At 43.5% G+C, this 21,415-nt stretch overlaps 3 protein-coding genes across 4 annotated transcripts; 2 read left to right on the top strand and 1 right to left on the bottom strand.

The window, feature by feature from the left end:
- Positions 1–132: 132 nt before the first annotated feature.
- On the top strand, positions 133–17,534 carry MFAP1 (microfibril associated protein 1). 2 transcript variants are annotated; one of them, XR_003428214.1, is made up of 10 exons: positions 139–392; positions 4,126–4,345; positions 5,484–5,613; positions 6,125–6,312; positions 6,835–6,943; positions 7,046–7,206; positions 8,830–8,989; positions 11,777–11,866; positions 11,963–12,610; positions 17,524–17,534. XR_003428214.1 is itself a non-coding variant. In XM_027084146.1 (9 exons), exons 1-9 carry the CDS (start codon positions 314–316, stop codon positions 12,143–12,145), a joined length of 1,320 nt encoding a protein of 439 aa, XP_026939947.1. In that variant the 5' UTR covers positions 133–313; the 3' UTR covers positions 12,146–12,684. The 2 variants fall into 2 exon arrangements, 1 of the variants encoding a protein (XP_026939947.1); XM_027084146.1 differs by lacking the exon at positions 17,524–17,534 and having other exon boundaries at positions 133–392; positions 11,963–12,684.
- On the bottom strand, positions 14,529–16,291 carry HYPK (huntingtin interacting protein K). Its single transcript, XM_027084151.1, has 4 exons — positions 15,637–16,291; positions 15,243–15,298; positions 14,842–14,893; positions 14,529–14,690 (listed from the first exon to the last, which is right to left on the bottom strand). The coding sequence occupies exons 1-4, from the start codon at positions 15,796–15,798 to the stop codon at positions 14,595–14,597; spliced, it is 366 nt and encodes a 121-aa protein (XP_026939952.1). The 5' UTR covers positions 15,799–16,291; the 3' UTR covers positions 14,529–14,594.
- SERINC4 (serine incorporator 4) lies at positions 16,291–20,914 on the top strand. The gene is given in 15 exon segments (XM_027083643.1): positions 16,291–16,516; positions 16,993–17,169; positions 17,345–17,523; positions 17,990–18,069; positions 18,198–18,291; positions 18,548–18,759; positions 18,944–19,039; positions 19,140–19,160; positions 19,163–19,262; positions 19,660–19,732; positions 19,984–19,986; positions 20,168–20,213; positions 20,352–20,505; positions 20,700–20,883; positions 20,885–20,914. Coding segments are annotated over 15 exon segments (1,551 nt in total). The 5' UTR covers positions 16,291–16,414.
- Positions 20,915–21,415: the final 501 nt, after the last annotated feature.

Here is a 21,415-nt window from a genome sequence, read left to right as displayed (position 1 = left end):
AGCGGAAGCAACTTCCCGCCAGAAAGTGCGTCCAAATACTGCGAGACTGAGGAGGCCAGGGCGGCCTATGAACATGCGCAGTAACAGACTCGACGTTCTAGCCGTAGGCGCCCAGACGTCCTCCACAATCCCACAATCCTCTGGTCGCATATTTCCGGTTTTTCTAGCTCAGCCGGAAGTGGTGTCTCTATCAGTGGCGCAGCAGTGTACAGTGGCCTTAGTGGAAGAGGTTTTTTTCTGTTCGTTGACGTTGTTCTGTTCTGTTCAGTTTGGAATCAGTCAAGTTTGGGGAGTCACTGCCGCTGCCGTCAACATGTCGGTCCCAAGCTCACTCATGAAACAGCCGCCCATTCAGTCGACGGCTGGGGCCGTCCCGGTTCGCAATGAGAAAGGTACTGTGCTGAGCGGCTTTCCAGTCGGATCTTACCTCTTTCCCCAGCATATTCCAAACCTACCCCGGGCCCACCACCTCAACCCCAGCGACCCTTACGATCTTGCCCCCTATTTCTTCGACTTTCCCTATCAAACTCGCATCCAGTCGCGTTGCTTAGGGGAAACAAAAGCTACTTCCGTCCCATCCTGTTACTAGAGCCTGTGTGCTCTCTCCTACAGCAAGCACCCTGTTGCCTTGGCCTCCACCAATAAGTTAGACTAATAAATATAGTGAATGCCTGCTGTTTGCAAGGGGTTGTGTGGGATACAATCCCTCTTTTGTTATCCATAGTCTGTTTTTGATGCTTCTATAACTCTTGTCGTTGTTAATTACATGTCAATTTCCCTCTACTGCATCATAAGCTCATAACCTCCTTGAGACAGGAACTCTGTCTTATTAAACTTTTTATCCCTTCAACCAACGCAGTGCCTGTATTTGTTAAATTGAATACAAAATGGTGTAAGACAGTGGTGTAAGAAACTCATAGTCTACTAGATGTGAGACATGCAAAAAGAGGCACATTCTAACCAGCTGTATGGTCTTTTGCACCTATAATACCTGTCACATAGGTGATACAAACGAAGTGCTTAGGGAGGGCAGAGAAGGAATAATCTCTTCAGATTGGGGTATTTAACTTGATCTTTAAAGGATGGGTGCAGATGGATGAAGGAAAACTGTACCTGTTTGGGAAGTCAGACTGAAAGTTAGAGTTTTTTAAGTAAAGTATTTGAAAACTAATGTCAATTCTTTTTTAAAAATATACGGTACCTATTCTTGTGCAACCTGCTTTTTTTTTTTTTGACTCAACATGTTTTTTGAGAAGTATTCTTTGAATACATGAAGATCTTATTCATTCATTTTAACTATTTATGAGTTCCATTATATAATTAAACCACAGTTTGCTCCCTGTTGAGGGACAGTGTTGTTTTGTTACTTTTTCTCCTGTTACAAACAGTGCTTAAACATGTCTCTTTAGTGCACTTGTGTAAGAATTTCTCTAGGGTAGGGTGAACCTACATTGACACATCATTATCACCCAAAGTCGGTAGTTTACATTAAGGTTCACTCTGGTGTTGTACATTCTGTAGATTTGGACAAATGTGTAGGGACATTTATCCATCATTATGGTATCACACAGTATTTTTACTATGCATTTAAGGTTACTTCGTATCTTTTCATGGCTTGATAGCTCTTTTTTTTTTTTAATTGCTGAGTAATATTCCATCATCTGGATGTGCCACGATCTATTTACCCATTCACCTAGTAAAGGACATCTTGGTTGCTTACAAGTTTTTGCAGTTATGAACAAAGCTGCAGTAAATATCCATGTGCAGGTTTTTGTGTGGACATAAGTTTTCAACTCCTTTGGGTAAATACCAAGGAGTATGATTGCTGAATCATACGGTAAGAGTATGCTTAGTTTTGTAGGAAACCATCAAACTATCTTCCAAAGTGGTTGTGCCATTTTGCGTTCCCACCAGCAGTAAATTAGAGTTCCTGTTGCTCCACATTCTCACCAGCATTTGGTATTGTCAGAACTCTGGATCTTAGCCAGCCTAATATGTGTGTAGTGGTATCTCATTTTTTTTTTAATTTGCATTTCCCTGACGACATATAATGTGGAACATCTTTTCACATGCTTATTTGCCATCTTTATATCTTCTTTGCTGAGGTGTCTGTTAAAGTCTTTTACCTCACCTTGTTCTTCACAATTGTCTTGGCTCTTTTTGACCTCCTGTTCTTCCATATGATTTTAAAATCGCCTGAGAACAGCTTTTAATGAAATTGCATTAAAATTATAGATCACACATTTATCGATCAACTCAGGCACAGTTGCCAACTTCTCATCCTTGAACATGATATATTTCTCCGTTTATTTTGATCTTTTATATCTTTAAATACAATTATATATTTTTCCTCCTAAAGGCCTACATCATTTGTTGATTTATTCCTTAGTATCTTACAGATTAGTTGCTATTGTAAATAGTATTTTTTAACTGTATTATCTAATTATAGGTAGCCAATGTACAGGCACATTTATTTTTATCTAACGTTTATCCAGCATTCTTCTTGAATTTTTTTTAGCTTATCTGTCGGTTATCTTGTATTTTCTACATAAGTAATCATATAGTCTGTAAATTGTGGCAGTTTCTTCCTTTTCAGTTCTTACCTTTTATCTCCTTTTCTTATTGCTCTAATTAAAACCATAATATAACGTTGATTAGAAGATATGATAGGGACAACCTAGTGATGCCCACTGTTTTTTAAAGGAATGCCTCTAATGTTTTATCATTAAATATAATGTTTGCTGTATCTATTGTTAGATTATGTCACTTTAAATGTATAAACTTTATTTTTTTTTATTTTGTTGTGATTTCTCATTGTTTGGGTTTTTTTTCCGGTACGCGGGCCTCTCACTGTTGTGGCCTCTTCCGTTGCGGAGCACAGGCTCCGGACGCGCAGGCTCAGTGGCCATGGCTCACGGGCCCAGCCGCTCCGCGGCATGTGGGATCATCCCAGACCGGGGCACGAACCCGTGTCCCCTGCATCGGCAGGCGGACTCTCAACCACTGCGCCACCAGGGAAGCCCTCTCATTCTTTTTTTAATATTTATTTTTTTAATTTTTTAATTTTATTTATTTTTTTGGCTGCGTCGGGTCTTAGTTGCGAAATGTGGGCTCTCTCGTTGAGGCACGCGAGCTCAGTAGTTGTGGTGTGTGGGCTTAGTTGCCCTGTGGCATGTGGGATCTCAGTTCCCCAATCAGGGATTGAACCCGCGTCCCCTGCATTGGAAGGTGGATTCTTTACCACTGGACCACCAGGGAAGTCCCATAAATATATAAACTTTAAATAGTACATTACTTTTTTCCCTGTTAATTTTCTAAGGTTAAGCCATGCTTGTAGTCCTTGGCTAAATCCTGTTATGTCACTATAGCTTAGAGGGGTTTTTTGGTTAGTTTTTATATTGCCTGAATACATTTGCTATTATGTTATTTAGTATTTTTGTATATGTTCATAAGTGAAATCCACCTAAAATTTTCCCTTGAATTGTACAGTTTGGTTATCAGGGTTATATTCTTCTTATAAAATATGTTGGTTAGTTTTCACTGATTTTCTGTTCACTGGAATTGTTGGTATTTGTAAAAGACAGATAATCTACTCTTGCAGGTTTGATAGCACATAAGCTAAAAGAAAAGAAGGTAGAAATAAAGATCAGAAGATTGCGTTATATGGTAATTTATAAAAGCTGCCACAGAAAAGTCTCAAACTAAAAGAATGAACAGTATTTTAATTTTATATTCCCACTTAAGTCATCCTTACTGTGTGCTGGGCACTATTACAAATAATTCGCTTAAGCACATAGTTGAGGTGGAATAGCATGAATTTGTGTTGGAGGTAGTCTCCCTATTTGGGGGGACTTTTTCTATTGTTTCACTGCCCGCCTTCCTCCACTTCATTGTACCCAAGCTAAGCCTCATTATCATTAGTGTTGGTGTTCACAAGAATGCCTTCGCATGACTTGGCCTTTGTAGGAAAACAGCATTAGATGAATAGATGGTTGGGTAATGGCTCTCTTCTTCTCCTGCTTGGACTCTGGTTTGCCAGGAATACAGGGCTCTACCTGGAAAGGCCAAGGGTTGAAGGACATTGGGAAAGAGGCTACTGAAACATAAGTTATTTTTCTCACCCAGGTGAGATTTCGATGGAAAAAGTGAAGGTAAAACGTTATGTGTCGGGAAAGAGGCCAGACTATGCCCCTATGGAGTCCTCAGATGAGGAGGATGAAGAGTTTCAGTTCATTAAGAAAGCCAAAGAACAAGAAGCAGAGCCTGAGGAACAGGAGGAGGATTCATCTAGCGACCCTCGGCTACGGCGTTTGCAGAACCGTATTAGTGAAGATGTGGAGGAGAGGTAATGACTAGGGTTATGTTTCCCTGGACCTGAACCCCTACAGGTTAATTAATAGGAAGAACAGCAGTAATAGCTAATACTTGAATAGTACTTACTATGTGCCAGGCACTGTTCCAGGTATATTACATTTACTAATTCTTGTAATCCACGTAATAACCTTATGAGGTAGGTACTGTTATCCCCATTTTTACAAGTGAGCAAACAGGCACAGTGGGGTTAGGAAAATAACTCATTAAGGTGATGGAAAACACAGACCATTGGTTGGTTTGTTGAGGAGTCTTTTTAGCACAAAGATGTTTTATAAAATTTGAGAAATTTGATTTTATCCATGCATTTATTCTAAAGGCCAGTGAGGAGAAATGACACTGATGAAGTAGGAAAAAAGGACTGATGTCGAAAAGGGAGCCTCCCAATGAGGGGTTTTGTGTATTGTGTATTGACTGAGACAGAGGAGGCCAGAGGCCCCAAATTTTCACAGTTCACATTGTCTAAAGGAGTTTTTTCACAGAGCCCTGGGCCCAAACAATTCTGTTTATTTTATTAAGTAGTTAGATCCAAATGATTTAATAAATATTTCTGTCCTAGCAACTTAGCCACTTGAAAAATATAATATGTATAAAAGAAAAAACATTTTTATTTCGTTTTTACATAACCACAGTTACTTACTACTGGGGTTTGCGTGTCTCTTGAGCACTGACAACTTCTCAAACCTTAGAGTCACATTGGCACTGTCACTCATTTCCTGTTGCATATTGACTTCATGCAGTACTTGCTTTTTATCACAGCAGCCCAAAAATCCCAGTTTTACTAAGATATATCATTGAAAGGAAACATAGTGTGATCTACTGTTGAAATTGTGAACTACCTTGAGCTTTAAAATATATCCCAGTGCACCCATCTACGTTTGTTGCAGTGCTCCAGGGTGCCTCAGCATACATGTAATGTTTTGGGTCCAACTTGACTATTTGTTCTAACACTTTGAGTTAGTTTCTTTAATCTGCCCCTCAGTTTCCTCATCTCAAGACCTCAGTACTAATAAAAGCAAACATAACGTCCAGGTGCTCTGTGACTAAGGAAATGTGGTTGATGCCTCTTCGTTTTTGTGAGGTTGGTGTTACACTTGGACACTGTCTTTCAGATTGGCTCGACATCGGAAAATAGTGGAACCTGAAGTGGTTGGAGAAAGTGACTCCGAAGTGGAAGGAGATGCTTGGCGCATGGAACGAGAAGATAGCAGTGAAGAAGAAGAGGAAGAGATTGATGATGAGGTATAATTTCGGAAAGTGGGAAGTTCTTTCTGGATACAAGAAAAAGTTAGGGCTTGTGCTCCTTTGATGAGGCCTTAAAGGCGCAAGATATCTGCTTTTGGCAGAAGTCTGATCCAGTGTTCCCTGCTTATTGGGGATAGGATTGAAATAGAATGGTACTAAACATAAAATAGGTAGCTAGTGGGAAGCAGCCGCGTAGCACAGGGAGATCAGCTCGGTGCTTTGTGACCACTTAGAGGGGTGGGATAGGGATGGTGGGAGGGAGGGAGATGCAAGAGGGAAGAGATATGGGGACATATGTATAACTAATTCACTTTGTTATAAAGCAGAAACTAACACATCATTGTAAATCAATTATACTGTAATAAAGATGTTAAAAAAAAAAGAAATAGAATGGTACTAAGTTGCATTTACTCATATCGGAATTTGTTGAGCTTGATGAGGTTAAAATAAAAAGACATCTCAGAGCACAGGCCAATTAGCTGACTGGCTTGGACATGTAACTTGACAGGAAATAGAACGGCGCCGTGGCATGATGCGTCAACGAGCGCAGGAGAGAAAAAATGAAGAGCTGGAAGTCATGGAGGTAGAAGATGAGGGACGTTCTGGGGAGGAGTCAGAATCAGAGTCTGAGTATGAAGAGTACACAGACAGTGAAGATGAGATGGAGCCTCGCCTTAAGCCAGTTTTCATTCGGAAGTAAGTATCTCACAAACCAGGCCTGAATCCTGGAAATAATTACTGCTTTCCAGGTCTGAAGATGGAAGCCTCTTTTCCCTCTCCTGCTCTTCTGAAATGTAAGCACCAAGGAAAAGTCTTCTGCCCAGTGCCCCAACTCGGCAGGGTATTTGCTGAGGAATATCTTGTTAGCAGGGAGACTGAGTTTGTTTTCACATCTTCTTTTCCACTTAAAGAAAACATACCTGCCAAGGTGTTATATTCTTTTAAACACAAAATCAAGCTTGAAGAGCAAATTCCTATTCCTTTCCTAATGGCTAGAAATCCTAGAGTCCAGCAGATTTCTTGCTATTCAGGCAATTCTCAAAGATGAATGGAATTTTGATGCTCTGAAAACCAAGAATGACTCCCATTTTGGGCTCTTTGCAAATAATAGAGCCAGAGATTGTTGGGCTTTGTCTGGTTTGGATGGGACTTAATTTAGGGGAACAGAGACCTCCACTCTAAGGGCTTTGGGTAATTAACAGGACCTCTGTGCTGCAGGAAGGACCGGGTAACGGTTCAGGAACGTGAGGCTGAAGCATTGAAACAGAAGGAGCTGGAACAGGAGGCCAAACGCATGGCTGAAGAGAGGCGCAAGTACACACTCAAGGTACTGGAGGTAGCTGTGAGGATTGAATGCAAGGAGTTGTGTGCTTAGGTCTGTCTGAGGAGAATAAGGAAGTCCAACAGTTGAACTGTTCTCCCTATCCAGATTGTAGAAGAAGAGACCAAGAAAGAGCTGGAGGAGAACAAGCGGTCCCTGGCTGCACTGGATGCGCTCAATACTGACGATGAAAATGATGAGGAGGAATATGAGGCGTGGAAAGTTCGGGAGCTAAAGAGAATCAAGAGGGACAGAGAAGATCGAGAAGCGTGAGTAATAGGATGGGCCTAGAGTTAAATACCACTGGTGGGACAGGTTCCTAGTAGGGTAGCTCTGAGGCTCCACACCTACTGTGAGTTCCATTCTAGCTTCCTTTAGGGTTCCTGCAACTGGGTGGGTTCCCCATACATTGGAATGTGGCTTTTACAATAAAATCAGGAAAAAGAAACACATTTTGTCCATGTTTCTCCACAATAGACTGCCAGCTGATACTCCCTTTAGTAGTTTCCTAGTAGACACACACAAGTTACTCACTGTAATCAGTTATCTGTTGTTGCATAACAACCCAACCCAAAAGTAAGTGACTTGAAACAATTATTTCTCATAATTTTGGAGGTTGGCTATGCAGTTCCTCTGGTAATTTCACCTGGGTTCTCTTACGCAGTTGCGTCCAGCTGGAAGATTGACTGGGCTTCACTCATGTGTCTGGTAGTTGGCTCTGTCAGTTACGATGCCTCACTTCTTGAGTAGGCTAGACTAGTTTCCTTACATAATGGTCTCAGGGCAGCATTCTAAGAGGGCAAAGGTGGAAGCTGGCAAGGTCTTTTGAACTCACATATCATTTCTGCAAAGGGACATGCATACTGTGAGGGGAAGAATTTGTGGTATTTAAATAATCTACCACAATCACTGTGTTAGAGCAGAATCATTTCTGAGCTGCATCACCCATTCCTAAAAATTGATAGGAATGAGAGAGGGTAATCCCAGATTATAATCCTCAATAGAAGACTCTGTCCTCAGCCTGCAGTTTCTAAGGTTTTTATCCTGGGCGTCAAGGAGTCCATGTACCCTTTAACATTGTATGAAAAATTTTGTGTTTATTTGCATTTTTTAAAGAAAAGGGATCTATGACTCTCCACCCCAAAAAAAGGGTTAAAGTCATGCAGTTTAATTAATGAGGGTGATCCTTGGTTTGTGACATATAAGCACATTACTAAAGAAATACCAGTAAACTCTTATACAGAGTTATTTGTTTTTTAACATATAAATTTATTTATTTATTTATTTTTGGCTGTGTTGGGTTTTCGTTGCTGCACATGGGCTTTCTCTAGTTGGTGGCAAGCGGGGGCTACTCTTTGTTGCGGTGCATGGGCTTCTCATTGCAATGGCTTTTTTTGTTGCAGAGCACGGGCTCTAGGCACCCAGGCTTCAGTAGTTGTGGCACACGAGCTTAGCTGCTCCGCGGCATATGGTATCTTCCCGGACCAGGGCTCGAGCCCGTGTCCCCTGCATTGGCAGGCAGATTCTTAACCACTGCGCCACCAGGGAAGCCCCCAGAGTCATTTTAAATTCTTGATTTTTTTTTTAACTAAGAAGGCTTTTTAGGGAAGGGAAATTAGTAATGTTATAAAATCAAGCAGTGGTAGTATGTCTAAACCTCAGAAAGGCTAGAATCAACTTTCAAAAGTTTGCAAAACCTGGTCTTGCAAGCATAATGAAGACTATGTCACCCTCTTATTTATTGAGCTCCCGATCTTGATTCCTAACAGGTAATAACTAGAATTGATGAAGATGAATGATGGTTGAAAGGAGCTGGGACTGTGTCATATTCAGATAACTGGGTCTTTCTGAAGCTAAAATGATACTAATAAATAGTTTTGTTCTCTGGACAGGCTTGAAAAGGAGAAAGCAGAAATTGAACGCATGCGAAACCTGACTGAGGAAGAGAGGCGAGCTGAGCTTCGGGCAAATGGCAAAGTCATTACCAACAAAGCTGTTAAGGGCAAATATAAGTTCTTACAGAAGTATTATCACCGGGGTGCCTTCTTCATGGTAAGAAGTGAAAAGAGAATGGGAAAATGGGGCAGTAGGAATAACTCCCCATTTCCCTGGTCCTGGGATGTTACTTCCACTTGCCAGTGGTCAGCTTTCTCATTTGCTTTTTGCCTCTGAAGAATACAGCACCAAATAGAGGAAAGCATTGGCAACAGGATTTTAGATGTAGCAGCAACTGTTCTCTTTTGGCCCCAGCTCTCAGAAGGAGGAAATGATGTAATAGAAGAATTGAGGAACTGAAATAGTGATCTATATAGATACTAGACTGTTTGGGTTCCCCAAATCACTTAGATATCATTATCCATAGCTGAGTGAGAAATTTTGGTTATGAGAAAACCAGGCTCTGCAAAGAGCTTTACATTAACTCATGTTTGGGTGGCGTAAGTTTAATTTACTTCATTCTGAGCTGACAGAAAGTGACTAAGTCTAACCAAAAAAATTGTTAATTATCTAACCATTATGTGTAATGCCATCATCTTTTTTCTTCATATAAAAACCAAAGTCAAAATATCAGTCTGTTAACCCTGTATAAAGTGAAAAGGACTTCTTCCAAATTATTTGGGTTAGCACTAGTGATAATTCCTTAATAGAGAGATAGCAGGAAAGGGAATGGGAGAATTGGTTACATTTATTACTCTAATAGCATGTGGTTTGTCAAACTATTTCCTGATGTTAAAGAAGTTTTTATCAAAAACTAGACTAGCTTTTTCAAATGCTGTATAGCAAAACTTAAATATCCCTACTGCAGCTAATTCCTGCCTTTCACTGTAGAAAAATTTTAAAACTTCACTGAAGGATTCCTTACTCCTCTCCCTCCATAATCGGTTTCAGTCTATCTGCTCAGCAGGAAATGTTTGCTTATTGTGTAGTTTTCCAGCCCATGTGGTTTTCAAGATATGAGTCAGTGGAGATTATGAATTACTTCTTATACTGCTTCAAAGTCATAAAATATCATTGCTTAAGCATTTCAGCAGCTTTAATAATCAAGCTCCTTAAGGAAGCAGTGCATTGCTGACTGTGACACATAAGGAGAGGTTTATGTGAGTCTTTTGGTGCACATACTCAAATATCAACTCTTCTCATCTGGACAAGGAGAGTGAAGTTGAAATGGCTTCTGAGATTAAATGAGGGACTCTCAGACTCTAACAAGGAGAAAAGTTGGTTTCATGAAAACTGTTTAATTGTCCTACCTTTAAATTGGCCTTTATATAGCTGAAGGGAAAAAGATTACTCCAAAAGTATGTTTGGTTAAAGGACTCAGCTCTTCCATGAAACTTTCCTTAACTAAAATGGTACTATTTTAATTCTTTCAGCACATATGTTTATGATCTGTATCATAACATTATAGTCTTACTTATATGTTGATTTGAAACTATTCTCTATAGTTATTTTATACAGTTCATTAAGTAAACCTTTTGAGCATTTACTGTATGAAGGGTACTACTGTTAAGCACAGCTACAGGTTATATAATCCTTGCCCTCAGAAGGCTTACAATCTAATAATAGAGCTAAGGCAAATATCTATTGTAACATAAGGAACAGTGAAAGTACTAAGGGACTTCTGAAGAGAGAGGTGTTATATGTGGTAGAAGATTGAAAAGGGTAACATCAAGGAGGTGACATTTAAGATATATAGACTTCCTGGAACTTCCCTGGTGGTCCAGTGGCTAAGGCTCCACGCTCCCAATGCAGGGGGCTCAGGTTTGAGCCCTGGTCAGGGAACTAGATCCCTCATGCTCCAACTAAAAGAAAAAAAAGATCCTGCATGCCGCAACTAAGGATCCCACACGCTGCAAGGAAGATCCCACGTGCCGCAACTAAGACCCAGTGCAGCCAAATAAATAAATAAATCTTTTTTTAAAAAAATTAAGATGTATAGACTTCCTGACATTCAGGGGGGTAGGAAGACATTCCATGTAAAGGAACAAGAAATGGAGGCAAAAAGTATCATCTGTAAAGGCAAAGGAGTAGATTAAGGCTACACAGCATTTGGCCTTGACTAGTACACAGAGGAACTGTGCTTATTTAATAAAGTAGAGAACCATTGAAGGTTTTTGAGCAGGACAGAGGTATAATGAGAGTTGTGTTCTAGAAACATTAATCCCATGAAATGTGTAAGATTGATTGCAGGGAAAAACTATAATAACCCAGGTAATGAGAATCTAGGTAATTGAGAGAATGTTGGTCCTATTAACAGAAGTTAAGTCAGGAAGAGGCTGATTTGGAAAGGTTAGGGATACAGTTTTCACTTTAGATGTGAGTTTGAAATCCCAGAATACCCAAGCTAAGATGTGTATTGGGCAGTAGAAGAATCAGGATTGGAGATTTGAGAGGCCTGTATGAAGTTGAAATCATGTGAGTGAATGAACATGTTGAGTGCAGAGAAGAATACAGCCAACCTTCAGGAAATGTCTATACTTAGGAAGGAAAAAGACAACACAAGGGAAAAAAAGATTATCATCTCCTCAACTAGATGTAAGCTCTTGGTTCAATAGGTTCAATACCCTCTGCTTTCTTTTTATCCCTTGTTGTAAAATTTAAAAAATTTGTAGTTTGAGGGACTTCCCTGGTGGTCCAGTGGTTACGACTCTGCGCTTCCACTGCAGGGGGCATGGGTTCGATCCCTGGTCAGGGAACTAAGATCCCGCATGCAGCACAGCATGGCCAAAAAAAATTAATTAAAATAATAAAGTTAAATGGTTTTAAAAAATGATCCCTAAAAAACAATGTAGTTTGAATATATGAGAAATAAAACCACAAGATTGATAAGACTCTTTTCTACAGGATGAGGATGAAGAAGTATACAAGAGAGATTTCAGCGCACCTACCCTGGAGGATCATTTCAACAAAACCATTCTTCCCAAAGTCATGCAGGTATGGGGTACCTTAATGACATGAGAGAGAAAAGTAACGTATTGAGGGCTGTGACATGATATGTCTGGTGGTATAACTCATCATCTGTCCTAACAGGTCAAGAACTTTGGACGCTCTGGTCGTACCAAGTACACCCACCTCGTGGATCAAGACACCACCTCCTTTGACTCAGCATGGGGCCAAGAGAGTGCCCAGAACACAAAGTTCTTTAAACAAAAGGCAGCTGGGGTACGAGATGTATTTGAGCGGCCATCTGCCAAGAAGCGGAAAACTACTTAACTTATTCTTCCAACTATGGGACACAAGGGGAAATCTCAGCATCTGGTCCTTGATTGTTTTTACTACTATTTACATGGCCCCTATATCCAGCCTGCTGAGCCTACTGCCATACTTGTGACACTGGGCAAACCTAGTCTTTGACGTGCTTTGTGAGGTTTGGACTCATGCTGAGAAACCTGCAGAAAAGCACTGTCCAGGTAGGATTAGAGGCTCCCCACTTAGGACTATTTCTGAGAAATCTTCAACTTCATTATTGCTCTGGCTTCCCATATTCACTTGGGACTGTTCCAGGTTTCTTTTTCCAGCCCTTAGCTTGGGTTAGAAAAATGGATGGGCATGTAAGCGGACAATATTACTTCTACCGTACAGGAAATCTAAGCTCATTGAAACCTGTTTTGCATTTTTGGGGTAAATTTTTCTAGATGAACATTACTTTTTGATCCATTTATATGTGTGTGTGTGTGTGTCAAGAAATAAAAGAATCATACACCAAGAGGTTTTTTAGCATACCAGAAATAAAATGTGCAGGCTGACAAGTATCTACCTATTAACTAAAATAAAAGACAGCAAGGAATTATCAGGCAAATTATGTTTCACATTTTAATCATCTCCTTTGATCTCAGAAACCAGCACAGATGCTAGACAGGCTGTATTGTAAGTGGCACATAGATTTATTCCATGAGCAAATGTGTACGTGGTTGTCCTTGCTGTCTAAACTGTAGCTGTATATAGAACAAAACAGGACACATGAAATGAGGAATCCATGTAGCATACTGGTATCTTCTTGCCCAGCTCATATATCGAGGGCATAGTGCTCTGAGTTGCAATGTAGCGACAACATGTTAGACGTCACTGGCAGAGTTAAATTTAATTTTTTCCATTTAATATTTACCACATGACCACCGTGCATGTGGCAGAGCATTAGGAGTCCCAGGGGTTATAAGGAATGACATTTAACCAGTGGGAAGACTATCTCTAAATTGCATTAAAAAATGAGAAGAGGGGGGACTTCCCTGGTGGCACAGTGGTTAAGAATCCGCCTGCAGGGCCTCCCTGATGGCACAGTGGTTGAGAGTCCGCCTGCTGATGCAGGGGACACGGGTTCGTGCCCCAGTCTGGGAAGATCCCACATGCCACGGAGCGGCTGGGCCCGTGAGCCATGGCCGCTGAGCCTGTGCGTCCGGAGCCTGTGCTCCACAACGGGAGAGGCCACAACAGTGAGAGGCCTGCGTACCGCAAAAAAAAAAAGAATCCGCCTGCCAATGCAGGGGACACGGATTCGAGTTCTGGTCCAGGATGATCCCACATGCTGCGGAGCAACTAAGCCCGTGTGCCACAACTACTGAGCCTGCGCTCTAGAGCCCGAGAGCCACAGCTACTGAGCCCACATGCTGCAACTACTGAAGCCCATGCACGTAGAGCCCATGCTCCACAAGAGAAGCCCCTGCAATGAGAACCCCGTGCATTGCAACCAAGAGTAGCCCCGCTCACCACAACTAGGGAAAGCCCACGTACAGCAACGAAGACCCAACTCAGCCAAAAATAAATATCTCATTTTAGAAAATGAGACAGACAAGGTCTTTTCACAATCTTTAAATGCCCCACTAGAAGAATCACTCATAAATCCTTAAATGTCCTAGAATAAAAATACGAGTGCAAATAATTACTGTGAGGTAATAAACAGAGATGAATATGTCACTTGTATGTGCCAGAAGGAGATACAATCTGAGAATTATCCTAGAGCCAAAATGAGAGTGAGAGCTACATTCACCTGCTCATGAATTCTTATAACAACCTATCAGATCTATGTATCATTTTATAGTTGAGGAAACAAGCTCAGCAAGGGTGAGTTGGTGATCAAAAATTTGATCAACTTTTAAAGTAAAATTGCTTTCTCTCCAGGTTAGAAAATGGAATCCAAGGTGTAAGTGTTGTGGTTCAGAAAATATTAAATCAAAATCTTTCATAAATTCTATATAAGACATAATCTTTGATAACTTCTATTGTAGTTACCATGTTCCCACCTCAGTACCTAAATTCTAACTCACAGTGGCTTATGAACTGGATTGGTGACTTAAAACTATATACAGTGGTTCCTAGGCATGTACTGGCCTTTCAGCTGTTCATAAGCTACCCTAGAGACACATGCCATGGAATACAGTACACTTTGCTGAGACTCTAAGTGTACCTTGAATGCTGTTGAGAACTAGTCATATGAATGAGCCTGATCTGCCACATAGCATCTGCATCTGAACATGAGGCACTCTTCTACACTGATCCTTCACATAGGTTCATTAAGGGTTATACTCCAACATGTAAATTTCCCACAATAAAATACAATATGATATACATTGCACTTGATCCAAAATGATAAAACTGCAACTTGGAAAAAAAAAGACATCTTTATTGAAATAAGTTAATCCAGTGGGTAGGTCTGAGAAAACACTAATCAGTTGGTTAGGGCAATAAGAGCCTCTACCACGTTGCCCATGTGTTCCCTCAAGCTCCGTTCTGCTGCTGCTCGCGAGATCTCCATCTCTGTCATCTGCAGGAAAAGGATCAATGATTTTACCTAAGTCTCCTCCCGGGCATTAATGTGCCAGCAAAACATGAGGACTCTACTTGTTTGGGGAAACAACCCAAATTTGACAAAGAAACCGCCCCCACCCATACACTAGTTAGACATTACTACTCACTATCAGCTCCAGATCTTCCTTCTTGATAGTGACTTTGGCCAGTTCCTTCTCCCTGCAAATATTCATGTACTTAGTCCTCATTCTTTACCTCCATCATAAACTCCCAGAAAGGATTTTTCCAGCTGTGCCTTACAAATAAATGACTTGATAAACACTGTTGACTGAAAATACAAAACGACTCCCACCCTCTCACCTAACGTCCCATCCCATCCCCTGGAATATTTACAGCAGGCAGCAGGTGTTGCCAGGAGGCCTTTCCTTCCACCAACAAGAGTAAAGTTGTAAATCTTAGATCTGCAGAAATGGGTGATACAGTTGAAGAACAGTACAAGGTACAAAGGCCTAACGATGGCTTTTTTTGTCTGGGGGAATGAGAGGGGCCCGTAGGTAAAACGACTTACCGCTCCTGTTTGGCTTTCTGCTCCCGGGACCGTCTATCCCCAATCACGGACATGGCCTACGGGAAAGAAAGATCTAGTTACTGCTCTGCTTACCCACAATTCCTAATAATCTAAAATACCGGTAACAAGCGGGTGAGGTGTGTATTCACGATGACGAGCGTACCAGGAACCGGGACCTACGTTTAATTCAACTCTGTGCACCTGAGACCCATTTTAAACCCAATCTCCATCAAGTTACTTTTCGCAAGCGGCGGGCTCCAACGACGGTTCAGTTTCCTTCTTGCCTCCTCCCACCATGGAGATGGAGACCCATCCTGGAGCTGGGCTTCCAGTTTCAGCCTCCCAAGCCCCTTCTGCTCTCATCCCTCCCAGACAGGCTCCCGGCCAACCTCACCGTCTCCAGATTGGAACTCTGGATCTCCTTCTCTTCAGCATAGTCGGTGACTCGCTCCAGGTCCGCCGCCCCACTGTCATGTTTCCGTGGCTTCTCTGGAGGCCGCTCCGGGCCGCTGGTCTCAGTCTCCAACTCTAGCTCCACGTCCCCCTCTGTCGCCATGTCGATCCCACCACGCCGCGCCAGAGGCCCGGCCCCGCCTCAGGAAGACTTCCGGTAACTGCCTCGCAACTTCCGCCGGGAGAGGAGGAGGCGGGACCGGCCGTGGGCCACACCTTCTTTGGTGCTCTGGTTCTAGAACTTCAGCGAGGAAACCAGTACGCCTTTCAGACTTCCTTTCGGGCTTCTAGTGTTGCTTTCTGCCAGGCCGTGTCCCAGACCTAACCCGTCACCACTCCAGGCCTTCCTATCCTTCCCTTCTCTTCACCTAGGTCCAGCCCACACACCCCAAGGAATTCTGTTCAAGATGGATGACGTCTAATCCTAAACCAATTAAGAATGCTAATCTACAAGCCAGATATGCAAACTACTCCCTAATCTGGGGAGAACAGACTGAGTGGCCCAAGGACCCTGGGGAGAAAGTAGTTTCACAGGGACGTTTGCATTTACCACATCCTGAAGGTCGGTGTTCTCTTCCTGATGTCCCTACCCATTCTGTCTGAAACTGGGTGACCAGCCCCGGCACAGCAGGAGTCCAATGGGCTGAGGACAAAAGAAAGCTACTACTTTCTCATCTTCCTTCTATCTGGTGGACCTGGGCCTAATCCCTGGGATAAGGATGGTGGGTGCAAAGGCGGTCACAAGCTCCAGCACCTCCCTCCGCCTGGCACAGCAACGCAGTGGAGTCAGCAGTGTCACAGTGAGTCTTCCCTTCTATCAGGTGAGAGGGTACTGGAGCAAGCGCTATCTGAAAAAATGGAAGGGAATGGTGGCTGAAGCTGGGGAGGAAAACCCATGGGAGCTGATAAAGATGATAGGCCTTCCTTTCACTTGTGAGGCCCTTCTGCTTCTTTGCCTCTAAGACTACTGATCATTAAACCTCTCCTCCCATGTACCCAGTACCGGATATTTAGATCCTGGGAAAGATTAGAGGCCAGATGTGACTTAGGCTTTTAGAAAGTTCTGCTCAAGCCTGCAGTTAAGCTCTTATGATGAAAGCTCTACTTGATGTCAGTGGAAGGCAATCCTAAATAGCTTGGAACCAGACAGTCTGAGAATTCCTGAGTGAAAGGAGAGAAGAGAAGGGAGGGGGAAATTTTGGAATTCAGCCTCTTGGGTTAACCTCACATGTACATTAATGTAAGCCTTTCCTCAGCAAATCTGCACCTTGCTGCCCTGCATCTGCTCTCCCCTCAGGTGCTCTGCTGTGGGCCTGCTCCCTGTACCTGCTGCTGCCATTCTAGGTGACCCCCTCTCACGGAGTCTCCTTGTAGCCGCCTGTTCTACATCCTCCTCCATGTGGGGACCTCAGCAGTCTGCTGCCTCCTGCTGTCAAGGATGGTAGTGCAAAGAGTCTGGGGCAAGGCACACGGGGTAAGTGGGAGGAGGTTGGGGTGCAGCAGGACAGGATAAAAGGAGAAACCCTGAGATAAACAAGAGATTCAGGTTGGGGGAAGGGGACAAATGAGTGGACATACCCATAAGAAGAAGGTACTTCTCTATGCATGATGACTTGCCCAGCCATTTCTCACATGTACCTTCCCTCCAGATCCAGATGCCCTCAGGGCTGTGTGCCCATCTGTTTGGCCACTCTCACTGCCCAGTGCTCAGCGGCTCTGGGGCTGTATACCGAGTATGTACAGGAACTGCCACCTTTCGCCTGCTGCAGGCTGTGCTGTTTGTCAACCTCCACTCCCCCACCAGCCTGAGAGCACAGCTGCATAAGAGGTGTGTGTGTCTTCTTTGGGTGGGGAGGGGATGAGGAGGGAAGTAGAAATAAGCTGAGTAAAGGAAATTCCAAGATGAAGTAATAGCACTGTAAAAAGACAGAAAACAGGTTTAAGTCCCTGCTTCCACTATACCTGCTGTGTGACAACAAGCCACACACTTATCCTCTTTGACATTCTAGTTTCTGAAATGGAGATAACAGTGGGGTTACTATATGCAAATCTTTTGTCAACTCTAAAACATTGTCCAGGTGTTTTTATTTAGGTATCTGAAAGTCAGAATTTGGAATGGGCTGTGATGGGCCCATCTCCAGCCCCTCTCACATGGGACTGGTTCCTCCCTTCCTATACTTAGTTGTCTCGTCTCTCCCTTCCTATAGTTCTGGCTTTCTCCTTTGCCTTCCTCCACTGGCACTGTTCACTCTCCTTTGCCTTTTCTTCTGGTTTTCTCTTTCCCTCTTAACCAGCTTCTGGCTCCTCAAGCTGCTGTTCCTGCTAGGTCTCTGTGCTGTTGCCTTCTGCATGCCTGATGAGTATCTCTTCCCAGGTACCTTCCATCTCATCCTGATCAGCGGAAGTAAGCTAAAATATTTTCTAAGAAAAAAAGAGGGTAGGAAGAGGACCAGGAGTAATGATATGATCAGCTACATTTCCCCACTGGTGCCTCACTTGCAGCCTGGCGTTACATTGGCATCTGTAGAGGCTTCACATTCATCCTGCTGCAGTTGGTGCTTTTTACAGCCTTTGCCCGTTCCTGGAACAAGAACTGGTAAGGAGGACATAACCCTAAAGGCTTCCTGGGAAGTCTGACATTACTAGACCCAGTTGGGTGGGGCAAAGGACATGACAGGTTGATGGTCCCAGAGCTTACCACTAAGCAGTATCGAAAAACTCAGGAATGTGAAATGACTGTGGGCCAGGTGGGATGGGTAAGTCTCACCAGTCTTTTGGAAGAGGGGAAATAGTTGATAATGGGTAAAAAGAAGAGTTGGAGCGCCAAGCCATTGCCCACCTCCCACCCCTAGGCAAACAGGTGCAGCCCAAGACTGCCGCTGGTTCCTAGCTGTGCTGCTGACCACCCTAGGATTCTATAGCATGGCAGGTTTAGCAGCTGTGCTCCTGTTCCACTACTACACACACCCAGATGGCTGCCTGCTCAACAAGATGCTGCTTAGTCTGCATGTTTGTTGCTGTGGTCTCCTCTCCTTCCTCTCCATCGCTCCCTGCATCCGCCTCAGTGGATACATGCCTTGCAACATTCCAGATTTTGGGGACCTTTGGTATAGCAATTTCATTAGCCTCCCTCCCTCAGTCAATTCTCTGCTTCCCCCAAAGGGTGGGGGGACAGAAGTACAAGTGAGGGTAGAAGTAAAGGAAATTACTAACCTGTAGGCTAAAGCAAGGATTCCCATTCTCCCCAGAGCAGCTCCACTCTGGCCTTCTACAAGCCTCTGTCAACAGCTGCTATATCACGTAGCTGACATTCTCTGCGCTATCCAGCCATCCTCCAGAGAGTGGTAAGGACAGGACATGGATTTCCCCATGCTAAAACCTTTTTTGCTCCTGCCAAATACCTATTTGTTCTTACCACCTTTCTCTTCTGTTGCCCCTTCTCAGTAATCCTTCAAGGACAGAATCACTCTGCCTGCCTGGCCTGAGTAAAATGGAACCCCAAACACCAGATACTTCTCTGGCAGTGTTGAGTGCTGGCATCATGTATGCTTGTGTGCTTTTTGCTTGGTGCATAAAGGTGTCAAGGGAAAGGCGTGAGAGAAGGGAGGATGCTCAGGACAGGGAACGATGGTCAGGAGACTGTCTGGGACCACGGTTTATTTAAACTTTAGAGCAAGATAAGAGGAAAGCTCCCCATGAACAAAAACAACTTCTAAGAATAGCACTTGTCAGATGATCTGTATGAGATGAAGGGGGTAGGGGAAATGACTTGAGAATTTTTAAATGTATAAAGACTTCAAGGCCCTCACATGAAAAGACTTCTAAATCTTTGGCGGAAAAGGGCTCCAGGAGCACAGTACCCTCCTAAGAGTTACTAATATGGACCAACCAGCTAGCAGTAAATGCCCTCAGGCAATCCTGCTATCTGACTGGACCAGCTTGAGAACCATCTCTTTCTTCTCAGCAATGAGGCTTCCTACCTTGCTGAGGTATTTGGGCCCTTGTGGACTGTCAAGGTTTACAGCTGTGAGGTCCAGGTGAGGCTGGAGAGTACAATATCCCCAATACCCCTCCCCCCTCACACATAGTCACAGACACACACACATCCTATCAACCTCTACCCAGAATGCTCAGATTCTAGCTGCTATTACCTTTTATTGAGTACCCACAATGTGCTAAGCACTGTGCTAGATACTTTACATACATAATCTCATTTAATTTAATCCTCACAACAACCCTGTGAGGTAGGTATTTGCTCCATTTTACAAATGGAGAAATTGAGGCACAGAAGGTTAAACATCTTACCAAAGTTCCCATAGCCAGTTATATACTGAAGCTAGAATTTGAACCCAGGTGTGCCTCCACTTTTTACACCACACCAATCTTTTCAAAGAAGAGTAGTTTCCTATACTGTTACCCAGACATTCTTTCTAAAGTCATTCCAAAACATGCTGCCTTTTGTTTTACAAAAGCCCTCACTCTGTTTCTGCTGCCCTGAAACAGTGCAGCCAGAGGAAGGTGAGTGTCAAGTGAGGATCCGTAAGTGTAGATTTCTGCAGAGTGCCAAAGAGCCCTCAAGTGCCTTCACAAAAGATGGGGGAGGAGGGAAGAGGTGTTTCAGCAGCACTGCTGCCAGCAGTCCTTTCCTCTCTCCAGGGCAAACAGGTGGGGCTGACAGGCCAGCTAACCAAGAGACCGCTCCAGCTCCTCCAGTGCAAGCCCAGCAGCTTTCCTATAGCTATTCTGCCTTCCACTTCGTCTTCTTCCTTGCATCACTCTATGTCATGGTTACCCTCACCAACTGGTTCAGGTAGGATGGAGGCGGACCTGGGACACTCTTCTGAAAACCTAGTTGTTTTAGGGAAAGAGCAATTCAAGGCCAGTCCCGAGTTCTGAGGACACACACATGGGTCTACCATATACCATACTCTTCGGTGGGGTGGTAGGACAGATCTAAAAGTCATGGCCCTCCAGATTCTCTAACCAGACACTTTAGTTCCACAGCTATGAGGGAGCAGAACTGGAAAAGACTTTCACCACGGGCAGCTGGACTACCTTCTGGGTCAAGGTTGCCTCATGCTAGGCCCGTGTACTCCTCTATCTGGGGCTGCTACTGGCACCATTCTGTTGGTCCCCAACCCAGGACCCCCAGCCTCCTCTTATCTTCAGGTGACACTGTCATGGCATCAGTATTGCCAGATAACAAATATCCAGTCTAGGTACTTTTAACAAACTGGGGTTCCCTTCAAATTGTACCCCTAGTCTTGACTCACAGGAGCTGTCCAGCCCAACAAATACCTCAAGGACATAATGGGTAGTTACCTCCCTTTAGGCTAAAGTCAGTAGTATGTCTGACTTGAAAAAAGTGGCCATACACACCCTAATGCCCTGGGCAGAGTATCTGACACGCTGGAGCTACCGTTACGTCTTCACCCCAGCTCAAGAGCCTGACTCCCAAGTCAGCAGCTCAGGAACCAGCAGACAGTGCGGCACCAGCTCCTTCCTGGCTCTCATGGTGGAGATGGGGGCAGGGAAAGACCAACAGGGACTGAAGACTTACTTGGCTCTGCCCTTGGAGATAAAAAGGAAAATAAGGAATTCAGCCCTGGGTACAGGGATTTAAGAAGCCCAGAACCCTAGAACAAACCAGGACACAGGAAGAAAGGAGCACAGAGACTACCCTAGGTTTTAATCCTGATGTTGAGGTCAAAGGAAATGGG

Source organism: Aethalodelphis obliquidens, unplaced genomic scaffold (genome assembly GCF_003676395.1).
Source record: "Aethalodelphis obliquidens isolate GAN/ISIS:26980383/991018 unplaced genomic scaffold, ASM367639v1 scaffold51, whole genome shotgun sequence".
Lineage (NCBI taxonomy): Eukaryota > Metazoa > Chordata > Mammalia > Artiodactyla > Delphinidae > Aethalodelphis > Aethalodelphis obliquidens.
The sequence above is the reverse complement of the archived record's forward strand: the minus strand, read 5'-3'. Positions and strand labels throughout refer to the sequence as shown.

Excerpts from the sequence above, each read along its gene's own strand:
- MFAP1 (XM_027084146.1), top strand. The coding sequence starts at position 314 with ATGTCGGTCCCAAGCTCACTCATGAAACAGCCGCCCATTCAGTCGACG. Across the intron at positions 8,990-11,776 it reads ACCGGGGTGCCTTCTTCATG|GATGAGGATGAAGAAGTATA; the intron begins GTAAGAAGTGAA and ends TCTTTTCTACAG. Across the intron at positions 11,867-11,962 it reads TTCTTCCCAAAGTCATGCAG|GTCAAGAACTTTGGACGCTC; the intron begins GTATGGGGTACC and ends CTGTCCTAACAG.
- HYPK (XM_027084151.1), bottom strand. The coding sequence starts at position 15,798 with ATGGCGACAGAGGGGGACGTGGAGCTAGAGTTGGAGACTGAGACCAGC. Across the intron at positions 14,894-15,242 it reads CAGAAAGCCAAACAGGAGCG|GGAGAAGGAACTGGCCAAAG; the intron begins GTAAGTCGTTTT and ends GAATATTTGCAG. Across the intron at positions 14,691-14,841 it reads AGGAAGATCTGGAGCTGATA|ATGACAGAGATGGAGATCTC; the intron begins GTGAGTAGTAAT and ends CTTTTCCTGCAG.